Source organism: Emydura macquarii, unplaced genomic scaffold (genome assembly GCF_026122565.2).
Source record: "Emydura macquarii macquarii isolate MOO-44397 ecotype Brisbane River unplaced genomic scaffold, CSIRO-AGI_Emac_v2 contig_1477, whole genome shotgun sequence".
Taxonomy (NCBI): Eukaryota; Metazoa; Chordata; order Testudines; family Chelidae; genus Emydura; species Emydura macquarii.
The window spans coordinates 12,267,268-12,288,401 of record NW_027131614.1 but is presented as its reverse complement, the minus strand read 5'-3'; the positions used below and the strand labels follow the sequence as shown (position 1 = coordinate 12,288,401).

At 39.3% G+C, this 21,134-nt stretch overlaps 1 protein-coding gene across 8 annotated transcripts in view; it reads left to right on the top strand.

Annotated features, from left to right (window-relative positions):
- Positions 1-21,134, top strand: part of PREX2 (phosphatidylinositol-3,4,5-trisphosphate dependent Rac exchange factor 2) — a 257,393-nt gene that overhangs the window by 144,099 nt on the left and 92,160 nt on the right. For 5 of the 8 annotated variants that reach the window (XM_067553641.1, XM_067553642.1, XM_067553643.1 and 2 more), the window contains 5 exons: positions 4,138-4,317; positions 7,053-7,147; positions 8,216-8,298; positions 8,670-8,760; positions 10,510-10,638. In XM_067553641.1, coding sequence (XP_067409742.1) covers positions 4,138-4,317; positions 7,053-7,147; positions 8,216-8,298; positions 8,670-8,760; positions 10,510-10,638 — 578 coding nt within the window. Of the gene's footprint in view, positions 1-4,137; positions 4,318-7,052; positions 7,148-8,215; positions 8,299-8,669; positions 8,761-10,509; positions 10,639-13,716; positions 13,784-21,134 lie in introns of those variants that run through there. The other 3 variants (XM_067553648.1, XM_067553647.1, XM_067553649.1) reach the window with 2 other exon arrangements.

The following is a 21,134-nucleotide window of genomic DNA, read 5'->3' as shown; positions in this document are numbered from 1 at the left end:
TTAAACCTAAATTTGATAAAAATACATATACTATAAACTTTATTTTACAAATAAATTAGGTTCACTTAGTCCGCAAGAGCGAATATTTCATGATCTTCCAGGAACAGAAATACTTAGAACTAGTATAGCTGCTTTCATGACCAGTATGCTTTTCTAAGAAATGATCCTTGATCAGAGGTCAGAAAGAAAGATTATCAATACCTCCAGTGGAGGTAAGGCTGATGTACATCTTGTTTCTAAAGGTTTACACTTTAGTTCTCCCCGTCCCCAGATGTATGCTGTATAGTGTAATAGGTTTGAAGTGGTTAAATGTAAGTAAATACAGCTTAGGGTTTCCAAAAGAATGTGAGAGAGAAATCTCCATTCCCCATGTCTTTAGCTAATTTGATCAGTTAAATTATGTGCAATCAGAAATAAAATATTTTCATTGCTGTGTGAGCACAAAAATAAAGCAGGAGCATTATAAAGTCTTAAAATTGTCGATATTCCTTAAAGTTATAGGATGATCAATATGTTTTGTATTTAAAGGCTCAATTAATATTTCTGTAGTTTCTGGTTACTTAGGCTATCATTGGTTTCCCTCCTGATCTCTAGAATTTGTTATGTAAAGACTCAGGGACTTCTGAGCCCTGAGCCATCCAAGAGTGAAAATGCTATTCCTAAGAGTATATATATTTTGTGGATCACACACTTGAGAATGTAAACAGTACACAAAAGTTCTTCACTAAAAGTCCCTATAAATTGAACTAGTAGGAAAACCTATATAAGGTGCAAATATTTATTTTAAAAGATTTACCCTTTACTGCCTATAAGCATCAGACTTTTCATTTTTATTCCCTATGCACTGCCAGAGTTTGATTGTCTTGGAGTAAAGTAGTTCTGTACAGGAAGCAGGGATACCCAAGAGACCTACTTAAAAGCTTCGAACAGGAAGAATGGGAAAGATGGAGGCAGGATAATCTGGGTGTGAGCTGTTGATATTATACACCATGTACTACTTGCAATACAGTCACAGCCCTTAATTCTTATGGTGAAAGAGGAAAGGTTAAGAAACAAAACACATCAAGTAATACAAAATAATCAAATCACTCTGCTTTAATCAAAATGTGTGAATGTGTGCTTTAATAGCCATATTCATATGTACATTTAAACAAACTGACCCTTCAAATTTACTAATAGTGCAGCATTCCTGTTCATAGATTTGCTGTTATGTAAAATAAAATTGAAATCAATATTTGCTGAATTATTTACTATTATTGGTTTCCAGTGTACTAGGTGTTGTACAAACACAAGATGTTCAGGACAAAAAAAAGTCTGTGTCACAATCACAGCAATTAAGTTAAGGGATAGAGAAAGCTATACAAAAATGATCAAATGATTTCTTCAAAAGCTCTGGGTGACATCGTGGGCTCATTGAAGTCAATGGCAAAACTTTCATTAACTTCAACAGGGCCAAATTTCACCATGTGTGAGGGAGAGAGATTATATTTAATATATAGTACAAATTATATGCTGATACTGCTACCGCAATTTAACTACACTATGGGGATAATCTACACTCAGAAAGACATTGTGCCTCTCAAATGGATGATTTTGAAATCTTTGAAGAACTACTTAAATCTGTATCAGTTTCTGAGATAATACATTATATATGCTCAAAGATTTTATGGTTTAACATCGATGTTGTATTATACAGCATGACCAAAATGTTGTGTTAGCAGAATTATGCGTGTGAAGGAAAATACATTCCCTCAGAAAAAAATCACTTCCCTTATATGGCAATCAGTTAGGGTGTGCTGTGTTTGGGGAACAAATCTTTCAGGAACAGTTTGGAATTGCACTGGTTTCAAGTAGATTATATTCATCATAACAGTGGAGAGATTAGTAGTATTGTACTGATGTGGCTCTGTAGCTGAGCAAAGTTATTAGACGAGTTATCCTCTTTTCATTAATGTTTAAAATAGACCTGTGTGAATCTCACAAAACTGAATGTAAAATTTTACAGTGCTTTTAATTAGAAATGTCCTCAGTTAATTTTGGTTGATAAAATGCCTTTAGCATTACTGATTTATTGTGTAGGAAGACAGCATAAAGAAGAGAAATTCTGTAAACTGCTTTTTAAAAATCAAAGAAGATATTTTAAGTCTCACAAATACATGTGTTTTGCGGTTGCTCTTTAGAACTAAAATTTCAGATGTAATTTGTGCCTCTGATATATATTTGATCTTGGATAGAAAATAGAAGACTTTCCAGCGCTACCAAGCTAACCATGGTGGCAGCTGTTACTTAACAACCATAGTATAGGGATACAATTCAAAACTTTGAAGCTATTTTTGAACATAGCCCAGTGACTACTAATTTAAAAGATAGCTAGAAAGGACTTGTTGCAAAAGTATAATGCTGCATCTCATCTTTTGTTCAGATGTTATTAATGTTAATCTTCCTTTTGAGTTGTAATTTCCAGTAACGGGAATTAAAATAACCTTGTGTAATATAGCTTTTTCTTTCATAAAGTCTATTAGAACATGTGTTTCCCAGGGTGAAGATGAATGAATATATAGTAGTATGACATTCACTGCCTTGTACATGCCCAGGTATAGCAATTTTCACAGCTCTTTGGTGTCAGTTGATCATGTCAAGTTTAATTTGGTCTTCTATGTAGAGGCTTGTATATAAGTAATCAAATCAGTAAGGTGTGATTCAGAGAGATGCTGTACATAAACACGATGGCACAGCACAACCTATTGGTCATTTCAAATCAAGTGACCCATCACTTTATCTGACCAGTTATGGTAGTGTCATTTTTTGCTGCAGACACAGACTTTAAAGTAAAATTTCCCAGAACTTTTTATTAGAATAGGGCAGAATGACACATGAAAACTAGTAATTTGGGTACCAAGACCTTTTAGTTAGTGATTACCTGTTTTGCACAGAGAAATGTTTTCTGCAGTTAATGTACTAGTTTTGCATATACAAATGTATGGTTTATGTTTATAATTGGTCACCAAAAGTTCAAGGATATACTATGGTAAATTTTTTCCCATGAAGAATAATTTGTTTATTGCCAGATTTACTATCTTGAATTGCTGTTGTGTTATCATAGAATCATAGAATATTAGAGTTGGAAGGGACCTCAGGAGGCCATCTAGTCCAACCGCCTGCTCAAAGCAGGACTATATCATCCCAGCCAGGGCTTTGTCAAGCCTCAGCTTAAAAACCTCTAAAGATGGAGATTCCACCACCTCTCTAGGTAACCCATTCCAGTGCTTCACCACTCTCCTAGTGAAAAACTTTTTCCTAATGTCCAACCTAGACCTCTCGCCCTGCAACTTGAGACCGTTGCTCCTTGTTCTGTCATCTGCCACCACCGAGAACAGCCTAGCCCCATCTTCCCTGGAACCCCCTTTCAGGTAGTTAAAGGCCGCTATCAAATCCCCCCTCATTCTTCTCTTTTGCAGACTAAACAAGCCCAGTTCCCTCAGCCTCTCCTCATAAGTCCTGTGCTCCAGCCCCTAATCATTTTTGTTGCCCTCCGCTGTACTCTCTCCAACTTGTCCACATCCTTTTTGTAGTGGGGGGCCCAAAACTGGACACAATATTCTAAATGCGGCCTCACCAATGCCGAATAGAGGGGAATAATCACTTCCTGTGACCTGCTGGCAATGCCCCTCTTAATGCAGCCCAATATGCTATTAGCCTTCTTGACAACCAGGGCACACTGCTGACTCATATCCGGCTTTTTATCCACTGTTACCCCCAGGTCCTTTTCTGCAGAGCTGCTGCCTAGCTTGTCGGTCCCGAGTCTATAGCTGTGCATGGGATTCTTCCTTCCTAAGTGCAGGACTCTGCACTTTTCTGTGTTGCTTTGATTGAAGCATGATTTTGACTCATTTAAATTGGTGGTGATGTGGTTTATTTGTTTATTTTACAGTAGTGTCTATTTTTTCTTTATTTCACCATCATTTTAAAATGGACATGAGCCTGAATTAAAAAACGGTTTCTGCTCTTTTTATATGGTACAAGATAATGGAAAAGAGCAACAGAGAAATGTAGAGTTGCACGTTTGATTATGATAATTATCAGCTCGTTTTTTTAAAAAAAAATGTGTTCATCCTAATTAATTTTATCACATTGCAGCCTTCTCTCTTCAATAACCTATTCTCCCAAATCAGAACGTAAAACACCTGAGCACTTAATACCAGCAGACAGTGACAATGAAAAGGGAGAAAGGAATGGGAAAAGGGTCTGTTTCAATGTAACAGGTGATGAGCAGGAAGATTCTGGTCATGATACCATCAGCAACAGGGATTCATACAGGTAATTTTATTAACAGTCTTTCTCTCAATCTGTCCAATATAGTAGCATAATGTGCAGCATTCTAGATTTTCAAAATGGTTTTAAAGAAAATCAAAATACAATGGTTGTTACCTCTTGTAAAAGAAGAATTTTATATTTTAGTCATCAGGATGGATTACTTTCCATTGTAATAAAAACCTTTTCCTGTAATAATAGAGATGGGCCTTTACCAGAACTCTGTATCTGAATATCCATAGAAGAGCTTAGCCAGAACTATGGATCCATCTGCCAGGTTCTGATTCAGTCTACTGCAGAACAAAAAAACAGGGCTACAGTGGTTTTGTGGTGGAATAGTCCCAAGCACACCCCAAAACGTTGGCCAGATCCGATCTCAATCATTAATCTGAGTAAAAATCTGAACCGCAAAATTTAACTCTGGTAGCATCTCAGTCCAAACATTGCTAGGTCCTCCTATCTCTAGTACTAACAGCAATAAAAACTTTACTATGAAATTAAAATATATAATACTTTGAAAAGGAGTAGTATTCATAGCAACAGTGATATTTTGAAGACCCATTTTGTGAGCTAACATTTGACTACTACACCATAGCTGATATGAACTTGCAGTTTGGTGTCTGAGGAGGAAAGTACTAACTGTTTCTTAGATCATATATTTGAGTCTGATCTCAGCCTTCTGTAATCTTTCTAATGTGTGTGTAAAAACAAAAACAAACCAAAAACCTCAGTTTCCCATCACATAATACCCATCAAATTTGTATCTTTAGTGCAACTGTCAGTTATGACAGTGAACTTTCAAAAATATTGTCTAATGGAATTTGCTAATTGTTCATTTAACTACAACAAATCACTGTAAATGTTAGAGAAAAAAAGACAACATCCTGTCTCTGAGTGAAAGAAGACATCATGTAGGACATTTTCATTTATTAGTACGTTAGCCCTTTGTGTTCTTATGCAAACTTATATTCAGTACTACAGTATAATATTTGTGCAGAAATATATAGCTAAGAAGTGGTTAAATTTGATCTTTTTTCCCTTTACCCATGTTTTATTGTTTTGTGCTTTGTTCAATCCAGTTTTAATGACCCCAGTGATGAATTTTCCACCATTCTCCCTCAGGAGACTTTTCCAAAGTCTGATAGAGCTCATTGTCAGAAAATATTTCTTAATATCTAACCAGAAATTCTCATTACTCTTAGGGACTCTATGCTAGGAACAGGTCGTTACCAACACAGTTTCAATCATTTAGTAGACAGCACCCTAAATGATATCCCTTTCATACATCCAAAAATGTTCTTTCCTCTCTGTGGTTTTAACCTATATATAAACAATTTATAAATATAATAATATAAAATTAAGTCCTATTTTATGAACTTTGTCATGCATGATATGAAGTAGGGCATGCATTTTGAACTCTGCCGCCATTTTAAATGAAATGCTTTCATAGAATAAAATTTAGTCATAGCGTTTAAGGCCAGAAGGGACTGCCTGATCATCTTGTCTGACCTCTTGTGTATTACAAGCTGCCAAACACCCCCCCCCCCCAGCTACCTCCTACCAGCCCCAACAGCCAGAATTAGACCAAAGTATTACAGTTCTCAGGAGACTGAACTATTATGTGCCACTGGCAGCGTATAGGAGGGACTGGAATGCATCAGTGCCCAAGGGCCATGTAATGGCAGGAAATTGATTAAGTGAGAGGGACCTAGGTGATGAGTTTCTCTTACATTCATGGAGTATTGTGGACTCCCTCTGCTGGATAATTACTTTAACACCTGAAAACTGTTATGTTTAAACCAATTACTCCATTGCTAATTAGATGATGTGACTGACTTGGTGGTTGTTGCAGCCTGTGGGTTCAGATCCATTTGGAAATAGGTTTGCAACAAAATCTTAAATTTTTTCCCCTCTCAATGTGAGATGCATGAATACATTTCATTCCTTGTACAGAAAAACTAATTTGGGGGGGGGAACCCCACATGACTGAACAATGATCTCTGCAGTACCAAAAATAGTAGAAGTGTCCATATGATCAGATACAGGTAGAAGTAAAATCCCCACTACTATCACCTGCTCCCTACACATAGGAGCCCTGATCCTGCAACTGGATTCATGTGGACAGCTTTTTGTACCTACAGAGAGTTCCAGGAAAGTCACTGGGGTTTTGTGCAGGTGCAGAGGTCCATTCTCACTTATCCTATTGCACTGCCTATAGCGCAGAGGCGTGGGATCATAAACTATGGTTTGGTTGAAGGGAGAAAATTGTCTGTATAAATGTTGTTGTTGTTAAATAGTTTAATTCTTTTTAATCTCATTATAAATTCCAGTTTGCAAGTCATAAGCCAGCATGCTTCATCATTTATAAGATTTATGGGGTAGGAATACAGAATTGAAATATGGAGAAATTAACGCATTCAAGGTCACATCTCCAAAAATAGTCACTCATCTGCATAAAAAGTGACTTGATTTGGATGTGGAACTGCATATTTGCAATGGACAATTACTTGTTCACACACACAAGGTGAGGGCAACTCAACCATCTATTCTGGGAATCTAGCCCTCAAAGTCTTGTAATAGACAAATAGAAGTTCCTGCATATTTTGTATGATGTCAAAGTCAAGGGTAAAGCACTGTAGAAGACCTCAGCAAGAGAAGAAAGTTTAAGAAAAAGGAAAGGCACTGTACTTTGATATAGTACCTGTATGATAGGACACACACTATTTTGTTTGTTTTTCAAGTGATTGCAATAGCAACAGGAACTCCATTGCCTCATTCACCAGCATTTGCAGTAGCCAGTGCAGTTCTTACTTTCACAGTGATGAAATGGACTCAGGTAAGTTTTTTAAAAATAAAATTCTTCTATTAATTCTTCTGGAGATATTTTTGTTTGTTTTTATTCACATGCATGTCTGTCTTCATCAGAGTAGGTTGCAAGAGGGTAGCACTCCACTTCTGCTTATTGTGTGTTGCACTTTGAGCTTTTCTGAATAACAAAGCCTATTTTCCAATTCTGCTGAAAATATAGTGGATTAGTAAAAGCTATCAGAGACTAATTTTAACTACCTACCCACTCTGGCCTGGACAAATGAATTATACCGCTCAAAAGAAGAGGAATTGTACATAAACAAGGAGTGCCGTGTCAGACATGAGACAAGACTCTGAATACAAAATACCACTTTCTACAAGTGCTGGGAAGAGTGAGACCAGAGAAAGGCATGCTCACCATAATGTTCTATTCTATGTCAAGGTTGAACAAATTTAATTTAAATAATCACAGATGCTAATTCTTACCTATATGCCACTTGATAGTTCCTTTTAATTTTAATTCCATATTTATCCCTCTTTAAAAACTACTGAACTATCAGAACCATTTCATTAGCAATAACGTTAAGATTCTGAAATATTTGCAGGGTCCTAATAGAAGTATTATGTCAGAGCATTCAGTGACTGTGCTCTAGGTTGTATAAATAGCTATGTGATATTTGAGCAATCTTGTCATTTTTCCTTCAGAGACCTGTGGTCTAGTTGGTGGAGCACAGGTCATGGAGACAGGACTCCTAGGTTCTGTTCCCAACTTTTATAACATGGCCTGGGCATTTTGCTTAACATTTCTGGTCTTTAGTTTATACAAAGGTATAAATAATGCAGGTAGTTATCTACTTCAAAAATGGTGATACGTGATTTATTGTACAAATGCCATTTTTTGGTTATTGTTTACCTTTGCTATATTATTAAAATAGTCTAGAAAGAATCCTGCAGATTAGTGTGAAGTGCTAAATACAGAAGGATTTTAAAGCTTACGCATCAGCTTGTGTACACAGCAGAGTAGCCTAGTCTGTATGATTTTGAAAAGTACGCTGAGACCTGAAGCTAGTTATGATTTAAAATATTTTACACACAGGTGATGAACTTCCCTTAAGTGTTCGCATTTCTCATGATAAACAGGACAAACTCCATAGCTGTTTGGAGCATCTTTTTGGTCAGGTATGAGATTTTTTTTCTTAGACCAATACTGTTATCAAGCCTGTCTTCAAACCATCAGGGAACAACTGGCTGCAGCAAGTGGGCATTTTGTTGCTGCTTCTGCCTTCCACTATTTACTTGGATGATACGTATTTACTCTTTATCCTTTCTTGGGGCTACTGACCCAGAATTGCTAAGGAGAACAGATCCTTAGATTTATCCAAACAAATTTTTTTAGTCTTGAGTTGTTAGCTAGAGCCCAAATTTAAATTAGTTAAGAACCAATTCAAAGTAATCATTTTTTCACTATTCCACTTTTCTCATTTAGAGAAGATCTTTCTAAATATTGCTATGAAAAAGGCATGCCACTCACAGAACTTTGATCCTAACAGGTAGACTCAATTGTCAGTCTTCTGAAAGGACCAGCTGTAATGAGGGCCTTTGAACAAACCAAGTTCTTCACACCAGGTCGAGGCCTGCAAGGTAAACATTTAAAGCTAACTACTAGAATCAACAGATGGCACAAAGAGATACAGGACACATCTGTTTGAATATACAATATTTGATTTAGATATTAAAGAACAACTTGATTTTTTTTCTGTTCATGATACATTCTGGAATAATGACCATTCAAAAATTTTAATACATAGATATAACTATTCTTAGTGGGTACGTTTTCACTTTTGTTGCATGAGACATTTAGGTTTTCTTGAAAGGCAAGCTGAAATCATAGCCTCTGAACTGAATATAAAATTTCTGGAGCTTTGGAGCAGAAAGCAGTTTTGACATATTACAAGTGTTTTTATCTGGTTCATGTTATTTCTGTCCCAACAACTGAAGCACTTTATGATTATATTTAACTATTTATGCCTGGCCTTTTCTATCTTTGTGGACATTTTTCTTCTTGTAAAATTGTACTCCATAAATAATAAGCAACACTTCAGTGTGAATTCTTATTGTGAATATTATTAATTATTTAAAACAATTCTAGGTGTGATTTGAGGTCCTGATCCTGATGACAGTTGTGTACATGATTAACTTTGGGTCTTCATACATGCTTGTATATGTGTAGGCTCAAAGTTAATCATATACATAAGAATTAAGTTTAAACTTAAATGAGTGAAGTGTTTGCAGGATTAGAACCACTTAACAGGATTGATACACTTTTAAATTGCTACTGAAAGGTTTTTTGGTGAACTGAGTTTGAACAAAGACTGTTTGGGAGATGAGGAAATGCAATTGTGTGGGTAACAGAAATAATTCTGCTGTAAAATTGTTCAGTTTATTGAATTATTGTCAAAATATACAACTGTCAACAAATAAAATGCATTAATTATAGAAGGCTGTTGGTCATATCCTCAGCTTTCGTAAATCATCATAGCTCCATTGAAGCCTGTGAAAGCTATGCCATTATATACCAGCTTGTTATCTGATCCTATGATGCATCATGCCCTTCCACTCGCCAACCCTGCAGTGAGTCTGCCCAGAAGTTAATACAGACATAGTGGGGCTTCTTTCTAGCAAATATTCTAATTTTCAGAACCTTTTCGATTGATTTTAAGGAAAGGTGGGTAAGATCCACAGACGATATTTATACATACCAATGTTTTTCAGACTGTATACCCTGCAAAATCTCCACTACAAACCATGCAGAATATATTATTTAACTATAAATGTACAACTAAGTACAAGATATGAAATACCTAGTATAAACACCAAAAAAGATATCTATTTAATGAAGATGATTTTGAATGACAATAAAATAAAAGGGAATGTATATTCTGTGTGGCAATGCAGCTTTATATGGATAGACCATAATAATGTCAGGAACACTTTTAATGATCTGAAGACTAGTCTAGGTTAAACAGCCAAAAGTTGCTGTGTGTGTGTGTTAAGTAAAGAAGATTATTTTTCTGATAATTTTGCTACAGTTTATCGTCCACTATTACATGAATTCTTGAGTGGATGTAATAAAGATTTAAAAAGCACTTGAATTCCACCAAATGTTTCACAGTTTGTGTGTTATTAAGATGACTTATTACTGATGTATGATGATTTTTATACAGGTATTTAGTAAATTAAATGATGTGAAAAGCTAAAAGTAACAGCAGTCAAGACAAAATTTCAGGAAATCGCAGGCACTTCTTAATGATAAGACTGTTCAGCTCAAAAAGAAATCAGTGGGTTTCTGAGGATGGTTAAGCTAAAGAGGTATTTTCTGCATTTGCTTAGAGTTTCAGCAGGAAATGGAACCTAAGCTTAGCTGTCCAAAGAGATTACGACTTCACATCAAGCAAGACCCTTGGAACCTTCCCAGCAGTGTCCAAAATCTTGCACAGAACATCAGAAAATTTGTTGAAGGTCAGTAAGAATAACTTAAACCTCAATAAACTCACAGTTAATGAGGGAGTGTGGAGGAAGGATGTAACAGGTTTATGTTGTCTGTGAGGCAAGGTCTTCAGAGTATCATGTAACCAATAGGAAATTTCTAAATTCCAGCACAGCTTGTGATTTCAGTAGCAAGACTAATGGAAAGTAGTTTAAATCACAGATTCTCAAATGATGGGATGTATGCCTCCCTGGGGAGATGTGGGTCTGCAGCAGGTCTGTTGCCTGTCTTTTGACCAGGGGTGTGGTGCTGCATGTCAGAGCAGATCCAGAACTCTGCTTGGTCTGGGAAGGGTAGAGTTCTGGCTCCCGCTGCCCCAAGGAGCATCACTGTGATGGGGATTGAGCAGGGGGCAGGGATACCAGGGAAAGCAGCTTGCAGGTCTTACTCTGCTCCACCCAGTGCTACACTTCCCAGCTTGTCCCTGCCCACTGCAGCACAGCAGCTCTCTTGCTTCCCCATCTTCCCAGCCCCAGCATCACAGGGCCTCTTATGCCCCCCATTTTCTCCTCATGTTGCTGTCCAGCTCAGCCAGGACTCCTCTATTTCACCTGGTGGTCTTCCCTTTGGCAGAAGCACCTCCCTGAAGTATCCCAGGGGTTCCTCTCAATCCCAGTGTGCCCCCCATTTTATCCCTCCCCTGTATTATCCCAGGGGTTTCCGTCCATCCCCATCCACTGACCCCAGCCCTGCTGCATCCCAGGGGCTCTCCTCCATCCCCATGTGTCTCCCCCTCTCAGCTGTGCCACACAGCTGTGTTGTGGCTCCCTTCCTTCTCCATGGCTCTCACCCCCATCACAGCCCTTCCCTGCAGTATCCTGGGGGATCCTCACCATTCACTACTGAGCTACCACTCAGCGCTGGGCAGTGGGGCTGGGTGAATTGAGCTGACCAGAAGTGTTCTTTCTGGTCCACCACAACTGTTCATTTCTGGTTCAGTGCCCCCTCATGTCAGCAGCCCCTGTGTGAAGTGGGCTCTGAACTCTGCTGAGGTCCTTAGTGCTACCTTCCTTCCTATTCCTGGTGCTGAAGCTCTGCCACTCACACTGGAGTCGCCAACAAGGATGCAGCGTTCCTATGGCTGCTCAGTTCAGGTCTCAGGAGAAGTTGTGGCCTTGAGCGGTTCCTGCTGGTGTGATGGGCTGCATCCCCCATGGTAACTGGCTGGTCCCAGCTGGTGATAGTGGTGGCCAGTCCTGGCTACTAATTTGCCAGCCCCATTGACTTCCTGCTGCACTGGACCTATCTGGAGCTCCTGGTGCTTGCAGACCTGTGAATGCCATGCTTTGACTCCTTCTCTGCCCGGGAACACTGATACTCCCACCTGATGGGCCACCTGCACTGAAGGGGGCCACCAATCCCTTCTTGTAGGTGCAGCATCTATGAGCCAATCTCTCTGCATCCTTGGCTCCTGAGAATTGGAGGGGAGGAGGAAGTATCACACAGTAAATGGGTCATTACCTAAAATGTTTGTGCAGTTCTATTTTAGCTGCTGTAATTTGTACTTGTTTTTTAACAGAAGTGAGAGATAGCCCAAAAGGTGCTTTATGAAATAAAATTAGTATTTTTGACACTCGGACTTTTGTTATAACTACATTGATCAAAGCCCTTCTACTTTATTACTTGTATCCTTGCATAAGAGAGGATTTTCAGTTCTTTGTTTTGTCTTGATAAACTATGGAGAAGCACAATATTGTTGTTTTTCTTAGCTTAGGGAGGCTCACTATGACAAAATCTGAACCCCTGGTTTAAATTATATCTCAGTGGCTAGCTAAGAAGAGATGCCAGCAATAGCTTCAGAGGCAAAAGGGAATATTGTCATCTCTATGCAATAGATGCGTAGGGAGAATTTGGACCCTCAGATGAAGATGCTGAGTGATTCCAACACTTATTGAGGTCAGTGGGCCTGATTCTGTTTCCACTGAACTGAATGGGAACATTGACAATCAAAGGGAGCATAGCAGGCCTAACTGAACTGGAGTGTGCATTTCACAGGATGTGCTCAGCACTTTGTGGGATCTGCCTTTTTTATTGTAATGTTTGATAGTTAGGGGAGCAATGGAAAAGAGAAGCTTAAGGGATTTATAAAACTGCAGTGGAATTTTGCAACATGCATCTCTTTGTGGGAACGCAAGCCAGCTGTAGGTTGCTTCAGTCCAAGTTCAAAATGATTTGTGTGTACATTTCACCAGCTTCATTTTATTAGCTAATTTCCATGACATCTATGATGAAACTACTTAGTTTCAGATTACCAAAAGAATTTGTGATATGATTTAGAAAGATAAACTTAAAAAAAAACTAAAAAAAAAACCCATGGTATTTCTAACTTTAGAACCTATGATGTCTTCAGACACTGGGTTAGAAAAGTCCAAAGCCACACAAACCTCTCTTCCATTTGGTCCAAATCAGTGAAATCTAGAAAGACAAGTCACAAAAATACATATATTTTATATTGGTAATGGCTGCCATAGAATGGATAGTGAACAGACTATTAAAAAAAAAGCTAGTTCCTAGCAAAGACCGAAACCCAGGTACATTCTAGTATTAATCATGGATGGTTTAATGGCTTTGAAGAAGTTGAAAATTTAGGTCTCTATCAGTCATTTGACACCCTCTAAGAGCCTGTCAGAACTCAACAGGCCATTCTGATATGACTAGTTTATCCATAAATGACTTAAATAGGCTTATCTCCACCTTGAAAAGGTCCTACTGTCCTAGATATTTCACCAAGATCTTTCAAATAAATCTTATTTTAAGTTTTTTTCAGAAGTTATTACTTTTTATAGAGAGATTTAAAGGAAGGTTCAATAGGGTCCAAATGACCTCCTGCTTCTGCATAATATAGAGTTTCTCTTTTCACAACACTGTTATAATAACAGTCATTTTATTAGAAAGATCTTCGATGCCTGGCTGGAAAATTAGCAAAAACATCAGTGTGTCAAATTGGCACTCTGCTGCAAAAATGCAGATTAAGAAAATCAGTTAAGAAGTTGTTACTAAATCTTTATTTTTAATGACTAATTTTAAAGTAAATTTTGTGCTTTTAAAAGATGCTGGGTTAAGACATCTGAAGACTGAAGCCCCCTATCTGCACAGATGCTGTTCAAGCACAGGAGGGTGAGCTTCCTTATATTGCCCCACTAATGTGCCCAAGTGTGGTCTGAAAGGATAACTCTGGAAGAGAAAAGATATCCCAGTCTCTACCCATTCCATCCCCAGCCTCTGATAATTATCTACTAGAAACTTGCAACAACCAGCTTATCGTTTGTTCATCATTTGATCATATTCATTATTAGTTAATAAATTGAGTCACTACTGTCCTTGCCTGGATCTAATGGAACAAATCTGTTTTCCACTGCCACTTTTGCCAGTCCACTCAACCATCTACTCTTAGTTTTTCATTTTTGATTTTTTTAAAAAGTTTCAATTGATTTCTCTAAAATTATTCTAGTGTCTCTTGTCTGCTCATGAAAACCACTCAGGGGATCATGAACGAGACCATCGTCCATGTCCAGCCCCTTTGCACCAGGTAAGAGGGCTGGTGTAACTTAAAGGGGCCCTAAGAGCCCAGTTCCCCATGAGCCTGGTACAGGCACTATCAGAGTCAACCATAAGACTGGCTTCAGAGGATCCATTTGCATGTCCTGGTGTAGTGGCTGTGTCAAGGGTGTGGCTGGAGCACAGAGTGTTACAAGGTTCTGGGCAGTGCTGTGACCGGGCAGGGCAGCTGAGGGAAGCCGTTGTAACTGATATAGCCCTGGCCTGGGAGCCTGGCTAGCTGTGCTGTGGATGTCTCCAGCCCTCAAGTAGCCCAGTATCAGGAAAGCACAAAGCAGGCTTAAAGCAACTTTAACAGTCCCTTCCCCGGGGCTGCAAGTTCTGTGATGTGCCTCTGAAATGAATTTCACGCCATTCACCATCTCCACAAATTATCGCGGTATTTAGCAGACAAACTAGCCAGACTGCGGTACTATTTTTGGATATTTCTGACTGGAAAGCTAATATGAGGTTAGAGCAATGAATTTAAAGTTACTCGCCCTTTCCCTTTAGTGCTTTTATTTACCTGATTCAGAAAGAACAAAAATTGGCCCCTAATTCATTTTTATATTTTACATTTTAAGACAAAAGTTATTTCAAGCCAAAAGCTGAATTGAAGTTCCTCCCAGATCCGTGTTTCAATGATCAAGCATAAAACACAGGAGTCAATCCATTTAAAGAATGATTAATGGTTTTTCTATTTAGTATTTTAAAATATTTTATTTTCATGCCGTGTGGCAGGTTGAAAGCTAGATTGCTGTCATACAATTTAGCAAGTCCATTCTTGGTTAGGCCATAAGTGTACTCTTTGACCGCGTTCAATAGAATTTCAGTTGTAAGTAGATGAATCTTCATATTTCTACATAAGCAGAAGTCAAGTGACTGCATTTAATAGTGAGAAAAGGGAATATTTATGTCTCTTGAGTCAGATTTAGGTTTTGTGGTAAGTAGATGAGGAAGCCCACAAAGCCTCTTTGGCTACCTCCTAAAGAAATTTTGTTTAGTGGTGAATAGAGGCTATAGTGATTAAAAACTTGTTTAACCATTATTGATGTTAACTAAGTGAATCCATTTGTTGAAAATTGACTCCTGTGCTTAGATTTTAATAGAAATCTCAGAAGCTGTTGTATTTTCTTGTTGTTAATTCTGTGGCCCTGAATAACATGCTGAATTAAATTTGAATGATTCACTATTTAAAGCAGATGGATATGTAGGAGCCCCAAGAAAGACAGGTTTAACTTCTATATTGCCGGGTTTTTAAATTTCTCTTGTGTAATAAATATGAAGAAAATAGAGAAAATTCATAGTACCTTCAGGATGATCCTTCTAGTCTGTCAATTTTATTATTATTGGAATTGGGGAAAGACTTAAATATCCATGAATCTGCACTCTGATTAAAAAATGATTTTTCCTGGGAAGTAAATAAAAAAATTATGTCAAGACCTTTTACCATGGAAACTTTCATCCTATAATATAGTTAACTAAAAGAGGGGAAAATCTGGCAGAAGTTAGCCTTGAAAGGCTAATAAATGGAGAGAATGTGTAGAAGGAATGTGAGACTGAATGCTGCATAGATTCAAAGGATATTCCTAGAGCCTAGATAAGTGGCTCAAGAAAAGGTGCAGACTTACTTGTGGGAAGAAGTTGGCAGATCAAGGAGTAGCAGACGGGACAAGCCATGGGCAGGAGCAGACCTGTGCAGATCCTTGAAGGTGAAGTTCAAGAGTTTGAATTTGATGTGGAAGAGATCAGAAGCTGATGCAGGGATTAAGAGAAGTTACACTGTCAAAGAGGCAGAGGAGGAAGATTAATTTAGCTGCAGCATATTGGGTGGACATGAGGACCATTATATGAGAAGCAGCAAGCCCAGAGAGAAGGAAGTTGCAGTACTCAAGGGCTGATAATTCAAACAGGGACCAGGATGTCGGCAAGAAGACTGGAGAGGGATGGATGTTTTACAACATTATTAAGGAAAAATTGGCAGGGCTTACTAGCCTGAATGTGATGGAAAGCGGAGAAAGGAATTGACTACAACAATAAGGTTGCATGACTAGGGTCCTGAATGAACTGTAGTTTTCTACAGGGATAGAAAGAGGAAGGATTGAGGAAGGCCTATGAGAGAAGATGAGGAATTCTGGTTTTACAGTGTGCACTTTGAGTTGGTGACTAGATATCCAGGAAAATATCAGAAGGTAATAGAGGTGGGGCTGTGTAGAAGGAGAGGTCAGGGCTAAAGGTAGATTTGGGAATTGTAAGTGTTCAGTTGGCAGCTAAAAGCCATGATAGAGCACTTGGGAACAGCATGTCAAAGAAGAGGAAGAGAGAAAGGACTCCAAGAGCCATTGTCAGAGAGGAGAAACCAGCAAGGAAGAAGCTGAAGAAGTGATTAGAGCAAAAGAAGCAAAACCAGTTGAGCACAAAACAGTGAAACCTCAGAGGGGCGGGAACCGAGAAAGAAAGAGTGATCTGCTATGCTGGAGGTGCCAGATGAGGGGAAGGAGAACTTCAGACTTGTCCAGAAGCAGATTATTAGTGGCCTTAATGAATGTGGTCTCAGCAGTTAGAAGGGAAAGGAAACCAGATTGCAAGGAGCACAGAAAGAATTAAAGGAGAGGAAATTGAAGCAGCAAGAGTAGGTATCATGCCCATTGAGCTTTCAGGGGAAGCTGAGGAGGGGGATTAGACTATGGTCAGAAAATAAGAGCAGTTTCAGGTGATATTCTGGGTTTTTGTTTTATTTTGGTTTCGGTTTTTTAGGATATGGGAGTTGGGGGACGGTATGATTAAAGTCAGATGAGCTAAATGAAGGAGCCAGATAAAAGCAGGAGTGAGAAGTCAGTGGATAGGATTTAGGGGACATGGTGATGATATCAAAGATGATAGATAGGAACATCTTGGAGTCTAGTACAGAGAAAAAAAATGAAAGATGTGAGGAGGAGGAAGCAAAGAAGAGGAATAGATATTCCCCGTAGAGGAAGTCCAAACTGATATTTAAAGATACATTTTACTATAATCATGTTACCCTTTTTGACCCATGGGCCAGTTAATGTTTAAGTTCTTGGGGAGTTCCTGTTGGAAGCAGAAATTGATGGAGTCTGGTATTTTCTTTGATGCACTCTTGTTTATTTACAAGGAATGTACAAAGTCCTGTGTCTCTGAACACAGAAGGAACCAAGAAAAAAAAAGAGCAGTTTCTTAGTTTACAGCTTCCAATCCTATTTAGTAAAGGCAGACCCAAAGTGTGCTCTCTAACTCTTTTTCCAGAGTCACACTGTGCTTACATGCTCTTGCTTAGCTTTTTTTTCTCTCTCCCTCTTTTTCTCTTTTTGTCTATTCTCAGTTTCTATGTAATCTCTCTTGCTGGATCCTCCCCACATCTACTCAAAGTGATACTCAGCCAAATGCTTCTGGCTGGAGTCACACACCCCCCTTTTGTCTTAGTTAGGGGCTTATGCTTACAGTTATGTTATCTGACGTCCGAGTTCACACCTATCAATCTCAATGGGGTTTTAACTCAAGCCGTACCAATGTCCCACTCAGTTCATAGCAACACCCCTCCTCCCACCACTTAAGCTTTGCTCTTTATCCTGCCGACACCCAACACCTCCCAAAGAGAGAGAAAAATAAATAAATTAAAAATTCTATAAGGTTAATTATTGACATATGTATTGTGCTTTTATGTCAAGATGTTTTCAAATCACCAACCCAAAGGAATTTTATTCCCATCCAAAACTCTTTGGGGCTTTTCTTACCCTAGGTTTCCTTTCAAGCAGCCCCTGAGGAATGCCTCTTGTTTCTGTGGATTTTGCTGGCAGAAGCAGACCTTGCCCATTTTGTTCTAATGGGGGAATTCACCTCTGTAACAACTTTTCCAGCCTCAACTTTCACAGGTACATTTTCAGATTAAGGAGGCAACCAAGCTGAAATTGTGCTCCCCCCACCCCTGATTTTTTTCTCAAATGGTCCTTATAGATAACTTGGGGTTTAGTCCTAAAACCCATCTGTACCCTGAACACATCACTTCATTGATTTTGGGTCAGTACTGTTTAGGGTCTCTCCCAAGATTTATCCAGTTTAGGGCTCCTACCCTTCTTTTGTCTAGGATTGTGGAACCAGACCAGTCCTCTCTTTTAAAAATGTCCTTATATGACCTTACATCATATAGGCTTTTCATTTTATCAGAAGCTATCCTCAATTTTCCCTAGCAATGTGAACTTTTTTCAGTTTTGGATTGTAGGAATTCTTCATAGCCCCAGTGATTCAAATTCCTTTGCTTGTCTTCAGGAGCTCCATACAAAAGGTTTGCTGGGGTCTTTAGCTCATGCCCAAACATGAAGACTCCTGGGGTACACTTCGATTGCAGTTCTGTGAGCTATCCAAAGGAATGCGATATCCTGATCCCAGTTCCTTTGGTGCTATTCTACAAAGATAGCCAGCTGAATCCCCAAGTCCTATTGAACCTTTGCCCCACCCAATCAGATCGTTGGTGCACTGAGGTAGGAGTTTTGTAGATCCTTTGAATCCAAAGTGTTTCAACAGGTTTGTGAGAGTCTAAGTTTATCCTTTGATCTATCTGTAACTCACCCAGGACCCCAAAAATGGTGAAGAATTCATTCAATAGGACCCCTGCTACTGTTACAACCTCTTGATTGCTTATTGGATAAGTCTCAGGCCATTTTGGGAAGTAGTTCGTGGCTACCAATAATTATTAATTGCCAGTCCCTGTCTCAGGCAAGTGCGCATAAACATCAATGGCAGTGAGCTCCATTGGTGCCCTCATGAGATACTGCTGCAAAAGGGCTCTCCAAGTTTAGGAGTACCCTTTGCAAGACCAACATCACATTTCCTGCATCAGTTTTCTACCTCGTTCTTGCATTTTAACCAATGGAAATTGTTCCTCAGCTTGACTAAGATTTTTGCAACCACAAAATGTCCAGTAGTTTTGAGATCATAACATAACTTCTGAATCTCCTTTTTTCAAGGTATCCGATACAACCAGCTGGACCTGTATCTATTACCCACTAGTTTCTCCCATCTCTTGTATATCACCTTTTAGTTTCCAAGCTTCCCCAATGAAATTTTTCCTACTGACCAGAAAGCTTTTAATGTGGTGTTGTGAGGGAACACTATATTCTAAGGTGGCCATCGCTAGTTGATTTTCCCAATCATACACAATCCTGGTATAAGGATCTTCTCTTCAGGCAGTAGTTAGTCCTGAAACCCCATCCCATTGTTCAGTGGATGAACCAGGAAAGTGAGCATGTCTGCTAATTAGAGGAAGAGAGGCAAATCCTTTCCCTTGAGCAACTAAGGCCTGGTCTACACTACAAAGTTAGGTTGATATAAGTCACCTTGCATTGATCTATTTACCGATATGTCTACATTCGAATTTGTCTCCTGCTGATGTAAGTAGCCCCGGTACGGCAAAGCTGTGACACCATCTCCCCAAAGTTGTCAAGCTATGGTTGACTTACTGTGGTCAATGCAGTGTGAGTGTAAATACTGCATAACCTATGTTGGCTCTAACAGTCCTCCATCAGCTGTCCCACAATGCAGGACAGTGTCCACTCTGATCACAGTTGTGAACTCCACTGCTTAGGGGTCACAGAGACTGGAAGCCCCCCTTTAAGATCCTAGTGGTTTTTTTAAAATGCCTTTTCCTGACTGTTCAGCTTGGCAAGAACAACAAGCAGCTCTCTTTTGTTGTGTGCAACTGCCCAACCATCCACACTGGCTAGATGCTTTAGATGTGCACCTATCTGGAGCAGACAGGAAGTATTGGATCTCTTGAGCCTGTGGGGAGAAGAGGTTCTGCAGACACAGCTACGAAGCAGTTGTAGAAATGTGGACTGCTACAAAAAGATTGCACAGGCAAAAGGGATCAGCAACAGTCCACATGAAAGCGAAGGAATTGCAGCAGGCACACTATAAAGCCAGAAGGGCCACCAGTTGATTTGCTGCAAAGCTGCAGACCTGCCACTTTTCCAATGAGCTTGAAGCTAAATTTGGCAGAGACCCCACCAGCACTTTGCAGACCACTGTGGTGATCTTCGCTGGAGACAAACACTCCTGCTGTGCACCACGAGGAAGAGGATGAAGAGCAGAAAGGTGAATGCGCAGTGGGAAATGGGGTCCAGCTATGCCATGACACAGCATCTTTATGATACTCCACCAATGTCTAGCTCATCCCACCAGTTGAGCACAGACAATCCAGAGAAAGGAGCCTTGGGTAAGTGTGTGCATGCATTCTCCCTTAAAAAGTTTTTAAATGTGAAGATCGCACCTTGCCCAACCCCAAGTTAGCACAAGTATCTGCTTTTTATTGTTTTACCCATGAGAAGAGGCAGAAAAGAGAGAGAGGTTCAAAAACCTTAGAGATAAAATTATCTGCTTTTCATTTCCCTGTAGGGCTAGGTGGTGGATCATGCAGAGCAGGGTTTTTTTTTGTTTGTTTGTTTTTTTTTAAATGTACATAGGGATGTCCCTTGTATCCTCCTGAGAGATCTCAATGAAACTTTCATGGAGGTGCTCTGCCATCATCTCCTGAAGATTTGTAGAGGTGTTAGCCTTATTTCTTCCTCTGCGGTTGGATATTTTCCCACACCACTCCACAATGACTTTGGCAGGCACCATTGCAATAAACAGGCCAATGGGCCCAGGTGGCTTGGGGATGCCTTTGTTATGATCAGGAGTGAGATATCAGTTAAAATTACAACCACCTGTAGAAAATAGTGCCAGTACTCAGTATCGTAGCCCAGTACTCATATCCAGGAAAATAAGGCCTACAATTCTTTTGTTTTATGCAACCCAACAACTTCCTTCTCTCTGCCCGTGATAGGCCATACTCATCATGGCTGCAGCTGGACCGTGGTGTTGTGCAGTGGCGCTCCACAGCTGAAGTGTCAGGGATCATGTTTGATTTAATACTTTT